Source organism: Apium graveolens, chromosome 4, assembly GCF_009905375.1.
Source record: "Apium graveolens cultivar Ventura chromosome 4, ASM990537v1, whole genome shotgun sequence".
Taxonomy (NCBI): Eukaryota; Viridiplantae; Streptophyta; class Magnoliopsida; order Apiales; family Apiaceae; genus Apium; species Apium graveolens.
Window position 1 is genome coordinate 107,210,045 of NC_133650.1, and position 13,128 is coordinate 107,223,172.

The 13,128-nt window shown below is 36.2% G+C and overlaps 1 protein-coding gene across 1 annotated transcript; it reads right to left on the minus strand.

Annotated features, from left to right (window-relative positions):
- Positions 1–6,263: 6,263 nt before the first annotated feature.
- Positions 6,264–8,534, minus strand: LOC141718836 (lysM domain receptor-like kinase 4). The gene has a single exon (XM_074521216.1). The coding sequence runs from the start codon at positions 8,393–8,395 to the stop codon at positions 6,479–6,481; it is 1,917 nt and encodes a 638-aa protein (XP_074377317.1). The 5' UTR covers positions 8,396–8,534; the 3' UTR covers positions 6,264–6,478.
- Between the last annotated feature and the right edge of the window lie 4,594 nt (positions 8,535–13,128).

Genomic DNA, 13,128 nt, shown 5'->3' on the forward strand with positions numbered 1-13,128 from the left:
CCTTCGGCCTCACAGCCGGAAAATTTATTGGATTCCTGGTCACCTAGAGGGGAATAGAAGTCGACCAGGCCAAAAAAAAGGCAATCCTGGAAATGGAAAGCCCAAAAGCTGTAAAAGATGTACAACGACTGAAAGGACATCGCCGCTTTAAGGTGTTTCATTCCCTAATCATCAAAGAAGTGTCTACCTTTCTTTTCGATAATAAAGCAAGCATCAAAGGCATCAAAATTTGAGTGGAACAACGATTGTCAAAACATCTTTGTGGAACTAAAGTCATTTTTCACTAATATTCCGAACCTCACAAGGCCAGCCTCAGCAAGGTGAACCCCTGAGGGTCTATCTTTCGGCCATCGATGAAACGGTAGCAGTTGTCCTCGTGCGGCTTGTAGACAGCAAAAAAGCCCTGACATACTAAATTAGCCACGCATTACGTGATGCCGAGACTAGGTATCCACATGTGGAGAAACTTCTATATGCTCTGATCATTGCAAGTCTAAAACTCCGTCATTACTTCCAAGAAAAGGAGATTCATGTCCTAACAAATCAAATGCTCAAATGAATCTTGCAAAAACATGATATGACCGGTAGGCTCGCTGCATGGACTATTGAGCTCAGTTAATTTTTTATCGAGTATAAACCGCGGACTTCGATTAAAGACCAGGTACTGTCAGACTTTGTCACTGAATGCCAGTTTACAAGCAAGTGATCGACACCCGATGGTGATGATTCGAGGGCGTGGTTATTGTTCGTTAATGGCTCATCCAAGGCTAACTCGGGCAGATCATGCATAATATTAATCATCCCTAAAGGTTTTAAGGTTCAACAGGCTCTTAAGTTCAAATTTCAAGTTACAAACAACGTGGAAGACTATGAGGCGTTCATCGCCCCTTAAAGCTTGAAATAGAACTCGAAGCGAAGATCATAGATATATTTGGTGATTCTAAGCTGGTAGCCAAACAAATGAATGGTGAATTTAAGACTCATAATGACAATATGGCATTATACTTAGCCTGAACTCAAGAAAAGCTATAAAACTTCTCTTACTGGAAGATATCGAATGTCGACAAAAATGATAATCAAGAGGGTTACTCCTTGTCGAAGCTTGCCTCTTCAAAACTTCCTATAAATCCCTGCCCAATATATGTCGAGGAGCTTCCATGCCACTCGATTGACTCGGAGTCGATAAACGAGACTCAGACTGACACGGTCTAGGAAAAACCCTTCCTAGAATATATACTGGATAACAAGCTGCCAGAAGTGAAAGCCGAGGCTTGATAAATCATGTTTAAGGCAAGAAATTACTGTGTAGAGGGGAAAAACGTGAAGGGCTTTAACAGAGCCCTTAATCCGATACATCGGCCCTGATGAAGCCAAAATTGCAATCATCGAGGTTCATACAAGCATTTGTGGTGAGCACCTCGAAGATAAAAACTTAGCGTTCAAAATCATGCGACAAGGTTTATTTTGGCTCACGATACGCAAATATTGTGAAAAATATGTCAAGAAGTGCAGGGCATGCCAAATGCACACCAAAGTTAGCCATCATCCCTCGACACAGTTGACCTCGATTCTCGCCCCATGCCCCTTCTTTCAGTGGGGAGTCGACATTGTGGAACCATTTCCAAAATCCAAGAACCAATGCAAGTACATCATGGTCGTTATTGACTATACAACAAAATGCATAGAAGCAAAGCCCTTAATAAAGATCAAGGAAAAGGAAATGATCAAATTCTTCATAGAACACGTGGTATTCCCTAAAATCTTTGTGTCTGATACTGGGACCCAGTTTATTGGAGCGAAGTTTGAGAAAGCATTGAAAGAGCTTAAAATTCAGCACATCAAGGCTTTTGTTGCCTACCCCCAGGCCAACAGGCTAGTTGAAGTGTCCAACAGAAAAATCCTTCAAGGGATAAAGAAACGCATCGAAGAGATTCCTCATTTTTGGATAGGCGAGCTTCCAAATGTGTTATGATCATATAGGACAACCCTCGCAATGCGACAGGCGAGACTCCCTTCCGCATGGCATATGGAGTCGATGCTGTCCTTCCAATCAAGGTAAACCTGATCTCCCCACGGGTCAAAGCCTTCAATCCTGCCCTTTCTGTTGAGGGCCTCAAATTTCACAAAGATTTACTTGAAGAGGTTAGGGAGGATTCAAAACTTCAGATGATAGCACAGCAATAAAAAACCGCCAAATATTTCAACAAGAAAGTGAAGGCTAAAGCGTTCAAGGTCAATGCCCTCGTACTTCGAGAAACTGCAGCCTCACAACCAACAATAACTGGGAAGCTCAAGCCCTCGTGGGAAGGCCTGTACACGACAATTAAGGTTGTAAGCTCGGCTACCTATAAGCTGGCACATCTCGATAATCGACCAATTAAGAATGCCTGGAATGGCATTCACCTCAAGAAATTCTACCAATAACTTTCCTTATTTATGTTAAATTGAAGCTTGTAAAACATTATCTATCATCTAATATCTTCCCTCGATGCAATGAGGGTCGTTATGAGGCCCCCGTCGAGGGTCAAATAAATTATTGATATAGAAGTTTCAACACTTAACCATTCTATATTTCTCATCAAAATTAAGCCATACACCGTTGATGTTCCACAAGACTATTTAAAGATAAATATCAATCACCGATGGTCGATACATTGAATGTTAATTTCAAAATAACAATCACACAAACATATTTCTCAAAAGAAGAGGGTTAAGTACTAGATTAAAGAAAAAATAGCTTCCGCATAACACACACCTGAGAATCGGCACCAAGGTTTCATAAAAGTCATAAAAATTAGTCATTCTCAAATATCAGACATCATCCAACCTGAATGGTTTGTTAGTCTTCTTCATATAATTTATCACTTAGATAGACCAACAATTAATGGTTCATATGAGAAAGGACTAAACACTAAAATAAGTTATAAAGTACTTTTTTGAACTCCCGAAAATAAAAGGGCCTAAAAGAATTTCATATATAGGAAACACTTTAAGCTTAGTTCATGTTCAAGTAAATAATTCTACACTTAAACATACGACTTTAAGCTTAGCTTATGATAAAGTAAAGAATTCTACTCTTAAACATACAGGGGCAAGGAGAATAAAAAAAGAATTTATAAAGAAAATACTTATAAATGCTCAAAAGAATAATCCGTTTAAAACAAAAGGGCATCAACGATACGTCACCTATGAATCCATAAAGATAATTAACCACCAACTTTCACAACCAAAGTACGAGAAAATAACCAAATCATCATCCAAGGAAAAACAGTAATTCCAACTTAAAAGTATTACAACGATCATGGGGCATACCCCGCCTTCACACATTGGTCTGTACTGGAGGATCTCAAGGTGCCGTGTTTGCTAATGCAAAATCTTGGACATATTCTTCAAAGGAGTGCCGAGTGACGTCTATGCCAGCCTGCGATAGCCTGGTTAAGCAACAACCATAACCGTTGCCCAACGCTTTAGCAATGTCTTCCACACTCCTCTAGAGATCGACTTCGGTCGTATCATTCTCCTCAACCAACGACTTGTTGGAGGTAAGCACGCGATCTAACTCGTCCTCCGCCCTTTCCTACTTCCCCTGCTCCTCGTCTCTCGACACGGTCATCTCCCTTAAGGCCTGCTCCAAACTCTCAATCTTTTTACCCATCACGTCTCGTCCTAGCTCCATTTCTCCCACCTGTTTATTAAGATTTGAATTAGTTGTCGACAATTCACCAACTCGATGCTCGACATTCACATATTGGTCTTCAAATTTCTTCTTCTCTCTCGCTATAACAGCAAGGTCAGCGGTGAGACGCGAAACACTCTCTCCCTCCGCATCATTCTTAAATTCATCCAAAATATAGGTAAAATCATAAAGAAACTGAAATAACACAGAAATGCACACAAGTTAAAACAAAAACTAATGAAAACTACTAGAAAAAAGTATGCGTATAAAAATGAAGAAGATGACATGTTTATAATAAAGTAAATAAGCGCATACTCGGCCAGCACGACTCATACATCGATCAACTAGGTCACTTATTTTCTTAGACGAATACGACACAACATCTTGTGGAAGATGAAAAGCCTTGAAATCTTGAACAAGGACGGTTGAGCCCCCGGTCCATCGCTCGTTGGGTTGAATCTTGACCTGCACGACCTCCCGCGACACGTTTGGGCCAAAAGTAGGATTCATGAAAACTCTCCCCCAACTATCGTTAGGGTCTTGTTCACAACATGACGACTCGCGTCCACCCTCGGGCCATCTGTTTCACCCTGATGCCGCTTACGAGTCACCATCTCAAAACCTTCACCAGCAGCCTCCTCTCGATCCTTGACCACCCGGTCTCCGTTATCATCAAGAAGCTCTAGCAAAAGAGATTTCCCAACCTTCGAAGGGCCGAGCTTAGAACCACCAGCCTTCGATGTGTCTACAGCCTCACTTGCCGCCTTTTAAACAAGAAACATCATAGCCTTGTCCATCTTTTTACCTCGAACCCCTTGTCAAGAACGTGCTTTAAAGTATCACCTGCGACTGCACAAAGGAAGTGAAAAAATTTAGCCTTCGCACATCAAACCAAAAAATAGGCATATATATATATAAAGTAAACAAACAACAAACAACAAAGTATGGAACATAGCCTTACGAGAATGCTCTTCTAAGAACTTATAATCTTTTAATTGCAAATGAGAATAAATAGACATGAACCCGTGAAAACCATCCAGGTAATCCGTGTCATACTTATCCAGCCTATTCAACGAATCGAGGGTATCCTGTTTAACCTTACGATAGGGTTGAATGAACTCCAATCGGGACCCCCAAAATACAACCACTTAGGATGATATCCCGAGTTCAGTAACAAACATTGACGATCTTCATCCTCTTATGATGAATATCGAAATAAACCTGTCCCTCATGATAACGTATTCCAGAAATAGAAAAAATTAATTGATTTATCGACACTCGACCTCTCTCATAGCATAACGCTATAAATCCATTAACCTGAGTAACGGAGTTCGGCGTCAACTGGCCCACACCACATCCAATAGCTTCGTAAAGCGCCAACTGGAAAGGATGCATCGGGAGTCGAAGCCCAGACTTAAACAAGATCACAGAAATCCCATGCATCCCATATTTAGGCATCATCCAAACTTGATCATCTGGACCCAGAAACTGATACCTATTCACATTGTCAAAATATACTCACTTCTTTAACTTCTCCAAATGTACCGCCTTATATACATAATGGCTAATATAATCCAAACTCAACTTATCGGCAAACTCCGCCCTCCTCGTCACCAAACTATCTGCTAATACTCGATCCCTAAAAGCTAGGGTCCTGGGACTCAACGGAACAGGGACTTAGGTTCGACGGGAACACCCTTCGACAACTCATCTTCATTCATGAAATCGAAAGAATTATATTGTGCTAAATTATCGAGAATTTCTAAATGGTTTAAATTCAGGGAAGACTCCCGATCACCCTCTTCGAGAGGCCTTTTCTCAGAATTTCGATCGGAGATGATCTTTATAGAAGAGGAAGAACTTACGATATTTATGATTCAAAATAAAGATGAAAGATTTACAAAGTGATACTACTAAATATATATAATAATGCAATCACAATAATATAAAGGTTACAACTTTACAAAAGAATGGAAAGAAAAGAGGAGAAAAAAAGTTACAGTTAGGAGATGGAAGAGTGGAAACAACCAGCGGAGAGACTTGAGCAAACAACAGGAGTACTGAACGGTTTTCACCACCCCAATAAAAAAGTCTTTAAAAATAAAAAAGAGAGGAGAGAAAAACACAATGAGAGCTTTTATACCCCCTCTCTTCCCTCCCTTTTTATTTGGTATCTTATCTTTTACTTCAAAAAAACAACAAACAAACAAACGGTAACGAAACATATCCTACTCTTGTTTTTATTTATTATTTTATTTTTTATTTTTACTTATTCACGAAATTTGATTATATTTATATTTTATCTTTCTTCAATTTTCAGAGCCCAAAATACCCAAAGCAAATATAAAGATGTTGCTCTAAAAAGGGACAAATGTTGGACCAATAACTAAGATAAGATAAAAGCCGAAAATGACTTAATTGTAATAATTAGATACTATTTAAATGAAGGCCTTTTTGTAAAGAGAAAGCCTCACCGGACTTCCTATAAATATAGAGTCACCAGCTAATTTGTCGAACAATAAAAAAAAAGACTTCTTTAAATATTATTATACTATCTTTGATAAATATTGGGGTACATCAATAAATATAAAGTGAATATATTAGTATATTATTGCAAAACTTATCCGCAGTATGTAAAGAAATTTGGCAAACAACATGATGATACCTCTATGGAAGAGCGATCACGGAAATTCTAATTATTAGTAACATACTCTGTATTACTAATTATCATACAAATTTATACAATACTGAAGATATAAATACAAATATCACAACACCAGATTAATTCTTGAACAAATGCTGCTATTCTGATATGCTAATTGACCTTTCCCATGCAAATGAAGTTTTCGATATTCTTAAGAGACTTTGCACTATTTCATTCATGTTGGGGCGACCTGATGGATCAGTCTTGATGCAATTAATAATCAGTCTCACCATAAAAATGGCAATATCAGCTGGATAGTTCCTCTGGAGAGAGGTATCGATGAAATTGCTTAGATTCTCCTTGCCATTTTCCTCATTTAAAATAGGTTCTAGGACATCCGATAAGTCCGTTTCTAGTTCATATAATGAAGCAACTTCTTTCCCAGTAAGCATTTCTAACATTAGAATCCCGAATGAATAGACATCAAGCTTTGTTGATATCATACCATTCTCCAAGTACTCAGGAGCCATGTGACCTTTTGTTCCAACTATATGCCTTGTCAAGACGAATTGACCTCCTTCCCCATCAGCTGATCTTGCTAGATCAAAATTAAATATTTTTGCTCGATAATCACCATCAAGTAGAATCGTGTCACTCTTAATATCCTTGTGAACATATGGAGGAAAAGCATAGCTATGAAGATAGTTCAACCCTGTGGCTACATCCAACGCAATCTGAATTCTCTGTGTCCAAGTCAAGAGCTTCTGATTGTTGTTGTTAATAATCCATTCGGTCAAAGGACCATTGACAGCGTACTCGTAAACAAGGTACCAATCTCCATTGTTGAAACAAACACCGGAAAGCCGAATAAGATTAAAGTGGTTAATCTTGTTCAATATACTGATTTCCTTTGATACATCTCCATTTATTTTCTTGATTGCAGCTAGATCCCCATTGAATGTACCGCGATAAACTGAACCCTTAATCCAACAACTAGGACTAAAATTCTGAGTTGCAGACTGAAGTTCTTCAAATTTATACACTTTTAGAGATTCTGCTATACTAGACACACTGTCAAAGAAATCAGAATATTCAACATCCTGCTTTTTATCTGTAGATTTCTCACGTGCCTCATAACTATCAGAGACGATTACAGGATCAAATTGCTTCTTACTTACGCGGAAAAATACACAGAAAACAATGGCTCCAACGATCAATAACAAAACAAGGCCTCCAACAACTCCAGCTACAACATATATCCATGCTTTGCTTGAGCCTTCACCTGGTGGAGTAGGCGGTGAACTTGGAGGAGGCGGTGGTGGTGATGTATTTGGTTCTGTAACTTGAGAACTTGTAGGTGGGTTTTGTAAAGGAATTAAAAGGGTAGTATAAAAATATATAGTCTCTTCTGGTAATAGCCCATTAGCTTCAAGAATCCTACTAGTTTCCACCCCAATTGTGTTACTTATTCTATCTACAGTTTCGCCAACAGTAACCAAATAAGTAAGCAAATACTTGAAACCAGCATCACTCTGATTCTGAGTTGGACAACCACACCGCAAAGGAACGCCAATTCTCATACCAACATCCAAGTCATTAGAACTCACACTATTTTGAGCCTGGATAGCTTGACATGTTGAGAGCCCTTTTAAAGTTTTGGTAGCAATATCGAAAAAACCATCATTTGGTCGGATAACATATGAAATGCTGGCTTGATAGTACTGACCTGAGGTAGAGCGAGAACAGTTTACAGGAACAAGAACTATCTTGTCTTGTACAAAGGTTTCATCCTCTGAAACTGAATTCAGCTGAGCAAGCTGAGATGCATCAACGGATAATAAATCCGAGATAGTGGAAATAGAGTTGTAAAGTGGAGGTTGAGACCTGAAAGTGAGATAAGCTTGGCAAGTTGGAGTGATACCATTGTAAATGTAACCAAGGTTTGTGGTTGAGTTATCGGAGACGGCACAATCTGTGGATTTTCGAATGTAAGGTTGTTGTGCCTCGATTAATGAAGAGAAAGACAGTAATAGAACAGTAGACAGAACATTGATGATCTTGAAATAAAAATCCATTACAAGTTAATTGTGAAACTTACACTTTTTTTGCTGCTGCAGCTGATGATAGTGCTAATGAGTTCAAGGTTTTGTGAGGTTGAAAAGATGAATGATCAATGCATGATTATTGATTTGGTCAGAAACACGGTATAGAAAAATCTAATGATTTGAATATGACTATTTCTGCTGAGTTTGACAACTTCTTGGTTTCTAGGCTGCCATGAGTCCGTGACAATTTCAACTAGAGATAGTGCAAAAAATTCGAAGTCCAAATCCGATCTGACCCGATCAGGAAAAAAGCCCGAAAAATCTGATCTGAAAAAAAACCCGGCCTGGTTCGGCCTGACCCGCGGGTCTTAAATGAGCCCTTTTTTTCTCGAAAATCCAGCCCGGTCCGAAGCACGAAAATCCCGGATAAAAGCCCGGATTGAAAAAAACCCGGATAAAAGTCGGGTTCGGCCCGGATAAAAGCCCAGACTTTTTGAAAAGCCCGATTAAAAAACCGATTTTTTATATAAAATTTGAAAATATACAATACTTTTTATGATTATTAAAATATTATTTTATAATATTAGAAGCAATTAAGGCATATATGATTATTTATATATTATATTAAAAATTATTTATTTATTTTGGTGTCTAAACTACTCTATCTGATATACCAAGATATTATTTTTTTCGATATTTAAACTACTTATAATTCCGTCAAAAAAAAAAAATTTGAGTTATAAAATATAAAACCGTTTTTTATATAAATAAAAAGTACAGATAAAGTCTGGTTCGGCCTCGATCCGGCCCGGCCCGACCTGATTTTTAAAAAAGACCGGCCCGATCCGTTTTAAAAAAAACGGGCTTTTTAAAGCCCGATAAATCCCGACCCAATGGACTTTTTGTCCATCTATAATTTCAACTGCTTTGGAATGTATACGTAGTCAATTGTTATACCACCGAATATTGTCGTTATACAGAAAAACTTTAGTCTTACTTTATTAATAAATAAAGATAAAGAATGATAATTTAAGTAGTCACTTAGATTATAAAATTACAAAAAGTAAGGGCCCCTTTGTTAACCCCGAACGTGTAACGCCCTCCAGACCCGGGGTATAAATCTGGGGGTTACTACCAAACCTGTAAAACCTGAATAACAATAATAAAGAAATATATCTAAACCCCTTCTACACTAACCAGGATCTTTTTAAGTTGAAATATGAAAACAAGAACCACTAACTACTTTATACAACCCAAATTTAAAATCTTACAAACTCTCTTTATTACAAATAGACATGGCAATTCGGATAATCGCTTCGGTTTCAGATTGGTTCAATTTCGGATCGGATCTATTTTCGGATTATGATATATTTGAAGACCATTCGGATCAGATGTGATTCGGTTCGGGTCTAATTCGGATTAAAATCGGATAAAATTCGGATTAAGATCGGACAAAATTTTGTTCGGATTAAATTCGGTTCGGATATTTTCGGATCATAACTTATTTATTTTTTCAAGATTTAAAAAATATCTTTTTATTTAATTTAGTATTTTTAATGTAATATAATGTACTTTTACAAAAGAATATGATTAAATAAGTATGTATCGTAAATATAAAATTGTTTAAAGTATTAATTTTGCTTATTTCGGGTCATATTCGGTTTGGATAATATATTATTCGGTTTTAATTGGTTCCAAGTTATAATTGAATCTTGTATTTCAGATCATTTTCGGTTAAATTTTCGGTTCGGGTATTTTTTTGATCGATTTAAATCGGTTTTCGGATAATTATCGGATTGTATAATTTGGATCTCGGATCGGATCTCGGTTTCATAAATTTCGGATCGGTTCTTCGGATCTAGACCCATTTTGCCAGGTCTAATTACAAAGCATTGTCTAACCAGTTTTAAACTAAGTTCATATTTATTCAAACACACACACTAACTATCTACACTCCACCTGTTCGGGCAATTCAAAGCTTTCTTCCTGGATTGGGATCAACACCTTGGGTATGAGAGGATCTTGCGGCTTGACCCGCTTCTTTACTACTCGAGTCCTGATAGGTTTCATATTCCTTCTTAACTGAAAACAATAAGGTGAATAACAACAAAAAGGGGTGAGCCAACAATTGCTCAACAAGTCCGTAAAATATAAACAGTGTTAAAGCAATTTAAATGAATCGGTAATCTAGGTACATTTACAAAGTCTTTCAGGATTGGTCGTTGTGTGTCACCACTATAACTCTGCGAGAATAGAAAGAAGACCATTTCTGAAAAATACCAAATGAACTAAACTGGACACAAGTTCGCATCTATGCCCTGCTAATCAGCCAGGATACAGTGCAGATCTATATCTCACTATATAGATCTAGTCGGGCACCCAGACTCTACGGCTTATCTCAAGGATCCGGTTATGTCCTAGCCCTTAGGATCAAGTAAAAATTAATCCCAAACATCACTATCCAGTCCATGAAGTAGCAACCAGAACAATCGGTATGCTTTGATATATTCTAATCTCCAGAATATACCAATGTGTATGTGTAACCATTTGAATATAAATAGAGAATTCAAAGGAAAAGGAGAAATCAAGAATCGAAATGAAATATGAACAAGAGAAATAGCAATTGTGTATCAGTGTTTGTGAATAAGAATCTAGAGAGTGCAAACATGATAAGAATTTGAAGAAACGTCACTATTCTGAAATTAGAATAGGGGAAAAACTTTCCTTCCACGCGATGTGCTTCAAATATGTCACCTTCCTCTATCACCGGCTCAACCTGCCTTGCTGTCTTGGCTTCTATCAAAGAAATAGACTGATTTAGTCATCTCGTATCTCAATTGCATCTCAAATCGACTTCACGTAGCTCCTATTGTCAACCCATACGCTTATTACTGACCCGTATATTATTTATTAACAAGCAAGACTCAATTAACCACATAATACACATAAGAACATAAGCCACATAATCATTTTTATGTTTAAAATAATTTTTAGAATCAAAATCGACTCGTTGTTCGCTTAACTGATCATTATCTAACTCGTTCCTATTTTTCGGAATTTATTGGACTCGTCTCTGCATGAGATTCGACTTTTAATCAAATAAATATCAAAGGTCAACTAGTTTCTAGAAGAAATTAGGTTTTAATATTATTTTTAATAAAAATAAATCAATTTTATGAATCAAAGAATTTTCGTTTCGCTCGAATCAGACAAGCGGTCTAATTAATATCAATTAAACACATATAAATCGATTTATTATTTAATATAAATAATTATTACTAACTATTAAACCCTAATAATATTTTTAAATAATTATTTGGGAAAAATCAAAATTAAAAATGATTTTTCTATAATTTTTGGAATTAAAAATGAATTTATTATGGTTTTTTGAAAAATATTTGGTTAATTATCAAAATAATTAATTATTTTTAAATAATTAATAAATAAATAATAAATATTTAAGAAAATAATTAAATCTGATTTTTAGAAAATATTTCAGAATTATTTATAATTTAAATCAATTAATTAAATAATTAATTAATCAATTTATAAAATAAATAAAACTGATTTTATAATTAAAATATAATAAAAATAAAAATAATTTCCAGAAACAGTTGTCAGAATTGGAATTCTGACAAAAACGGATGAAACACGGGTTTCCTGTTCGGGTCAAACGGGTTGATTTCCGGGTCATGAAGAACATGACCTGAATTTTTCCAGAATCCGGCCACCGGCCAGGATTCCGGCTAGCCAAAATCAGGCAAAAAACACAACTGTTTGATGTGTTTTTCACAGGGTTTCAGTTCCAAATCACCTTACTAATCTATCCCCGGCCAAATCATACCGTAAATATCCCTGAATAACAATCTCCGATCAAACCAACTTAAAACTCCGGCCAAATATCGAAATCACGCATCTGTACATAAAACTCTACGTTCTATAGTGAAAATTAAAGCTAAGAACACGTATAATCAAATATTCATAGAAATCACGAAGTTATGATTTGAAAATTAAGCATAAACCCTAATAATCGTGAATCACTATCCAGGAATCGTTTGTTCAATTAAACACCATGAATCGATTGCAAATAACATCAGGAAGCTATATTAATCCTCAAAACATCATAATAACCCTATAATCAAAAAGCCCTAATTCGAACATAAATCCTAGAAATCGAAAATCAAAAACGATGCATTAAAACGTGAAATTGATGATAAAAACAGAAAGAACAGATCAAAACCTTCGATTTGGATACTCGAACTGCTTGATTTGGTACACAAATCCGATCAAAATCAATGATTGAATCCTCAACCCGAATTTGTTCTACCCGACCCGACTGCAGAGAATTTTGTGTATTTTTCTGAATTTTAATTAATTAATTAATTAATAATTATGCTATTTATAGTAGTAAAATTAATACTCCTAATTAAAATTAAGGCTTTAATTCTACATCTTTTAAAATTAATTGGCCCCTAATTTTATAATTTTTGAGTATTAAAATTTAATTTATAAATATTTTATATATACAATATATATGCCAAAATTTCCCAAAAATTGTGAATAATGAAAAAATGCAAAGAAATGGTATAAATGAAAGTCCTATAATTTTATAAAAATAAAAATGTGATTTTTGTGGGGCTTTTAACACCCAATGAGGCCCGGAAAAGTAATTTTTCGCGAAACAAGAAAATTTGTACCTAGATGTTCGGGATAACGCGTTGGTACAAGCCGTTTGATGAAAAATAAATCCCATTATTTTATTT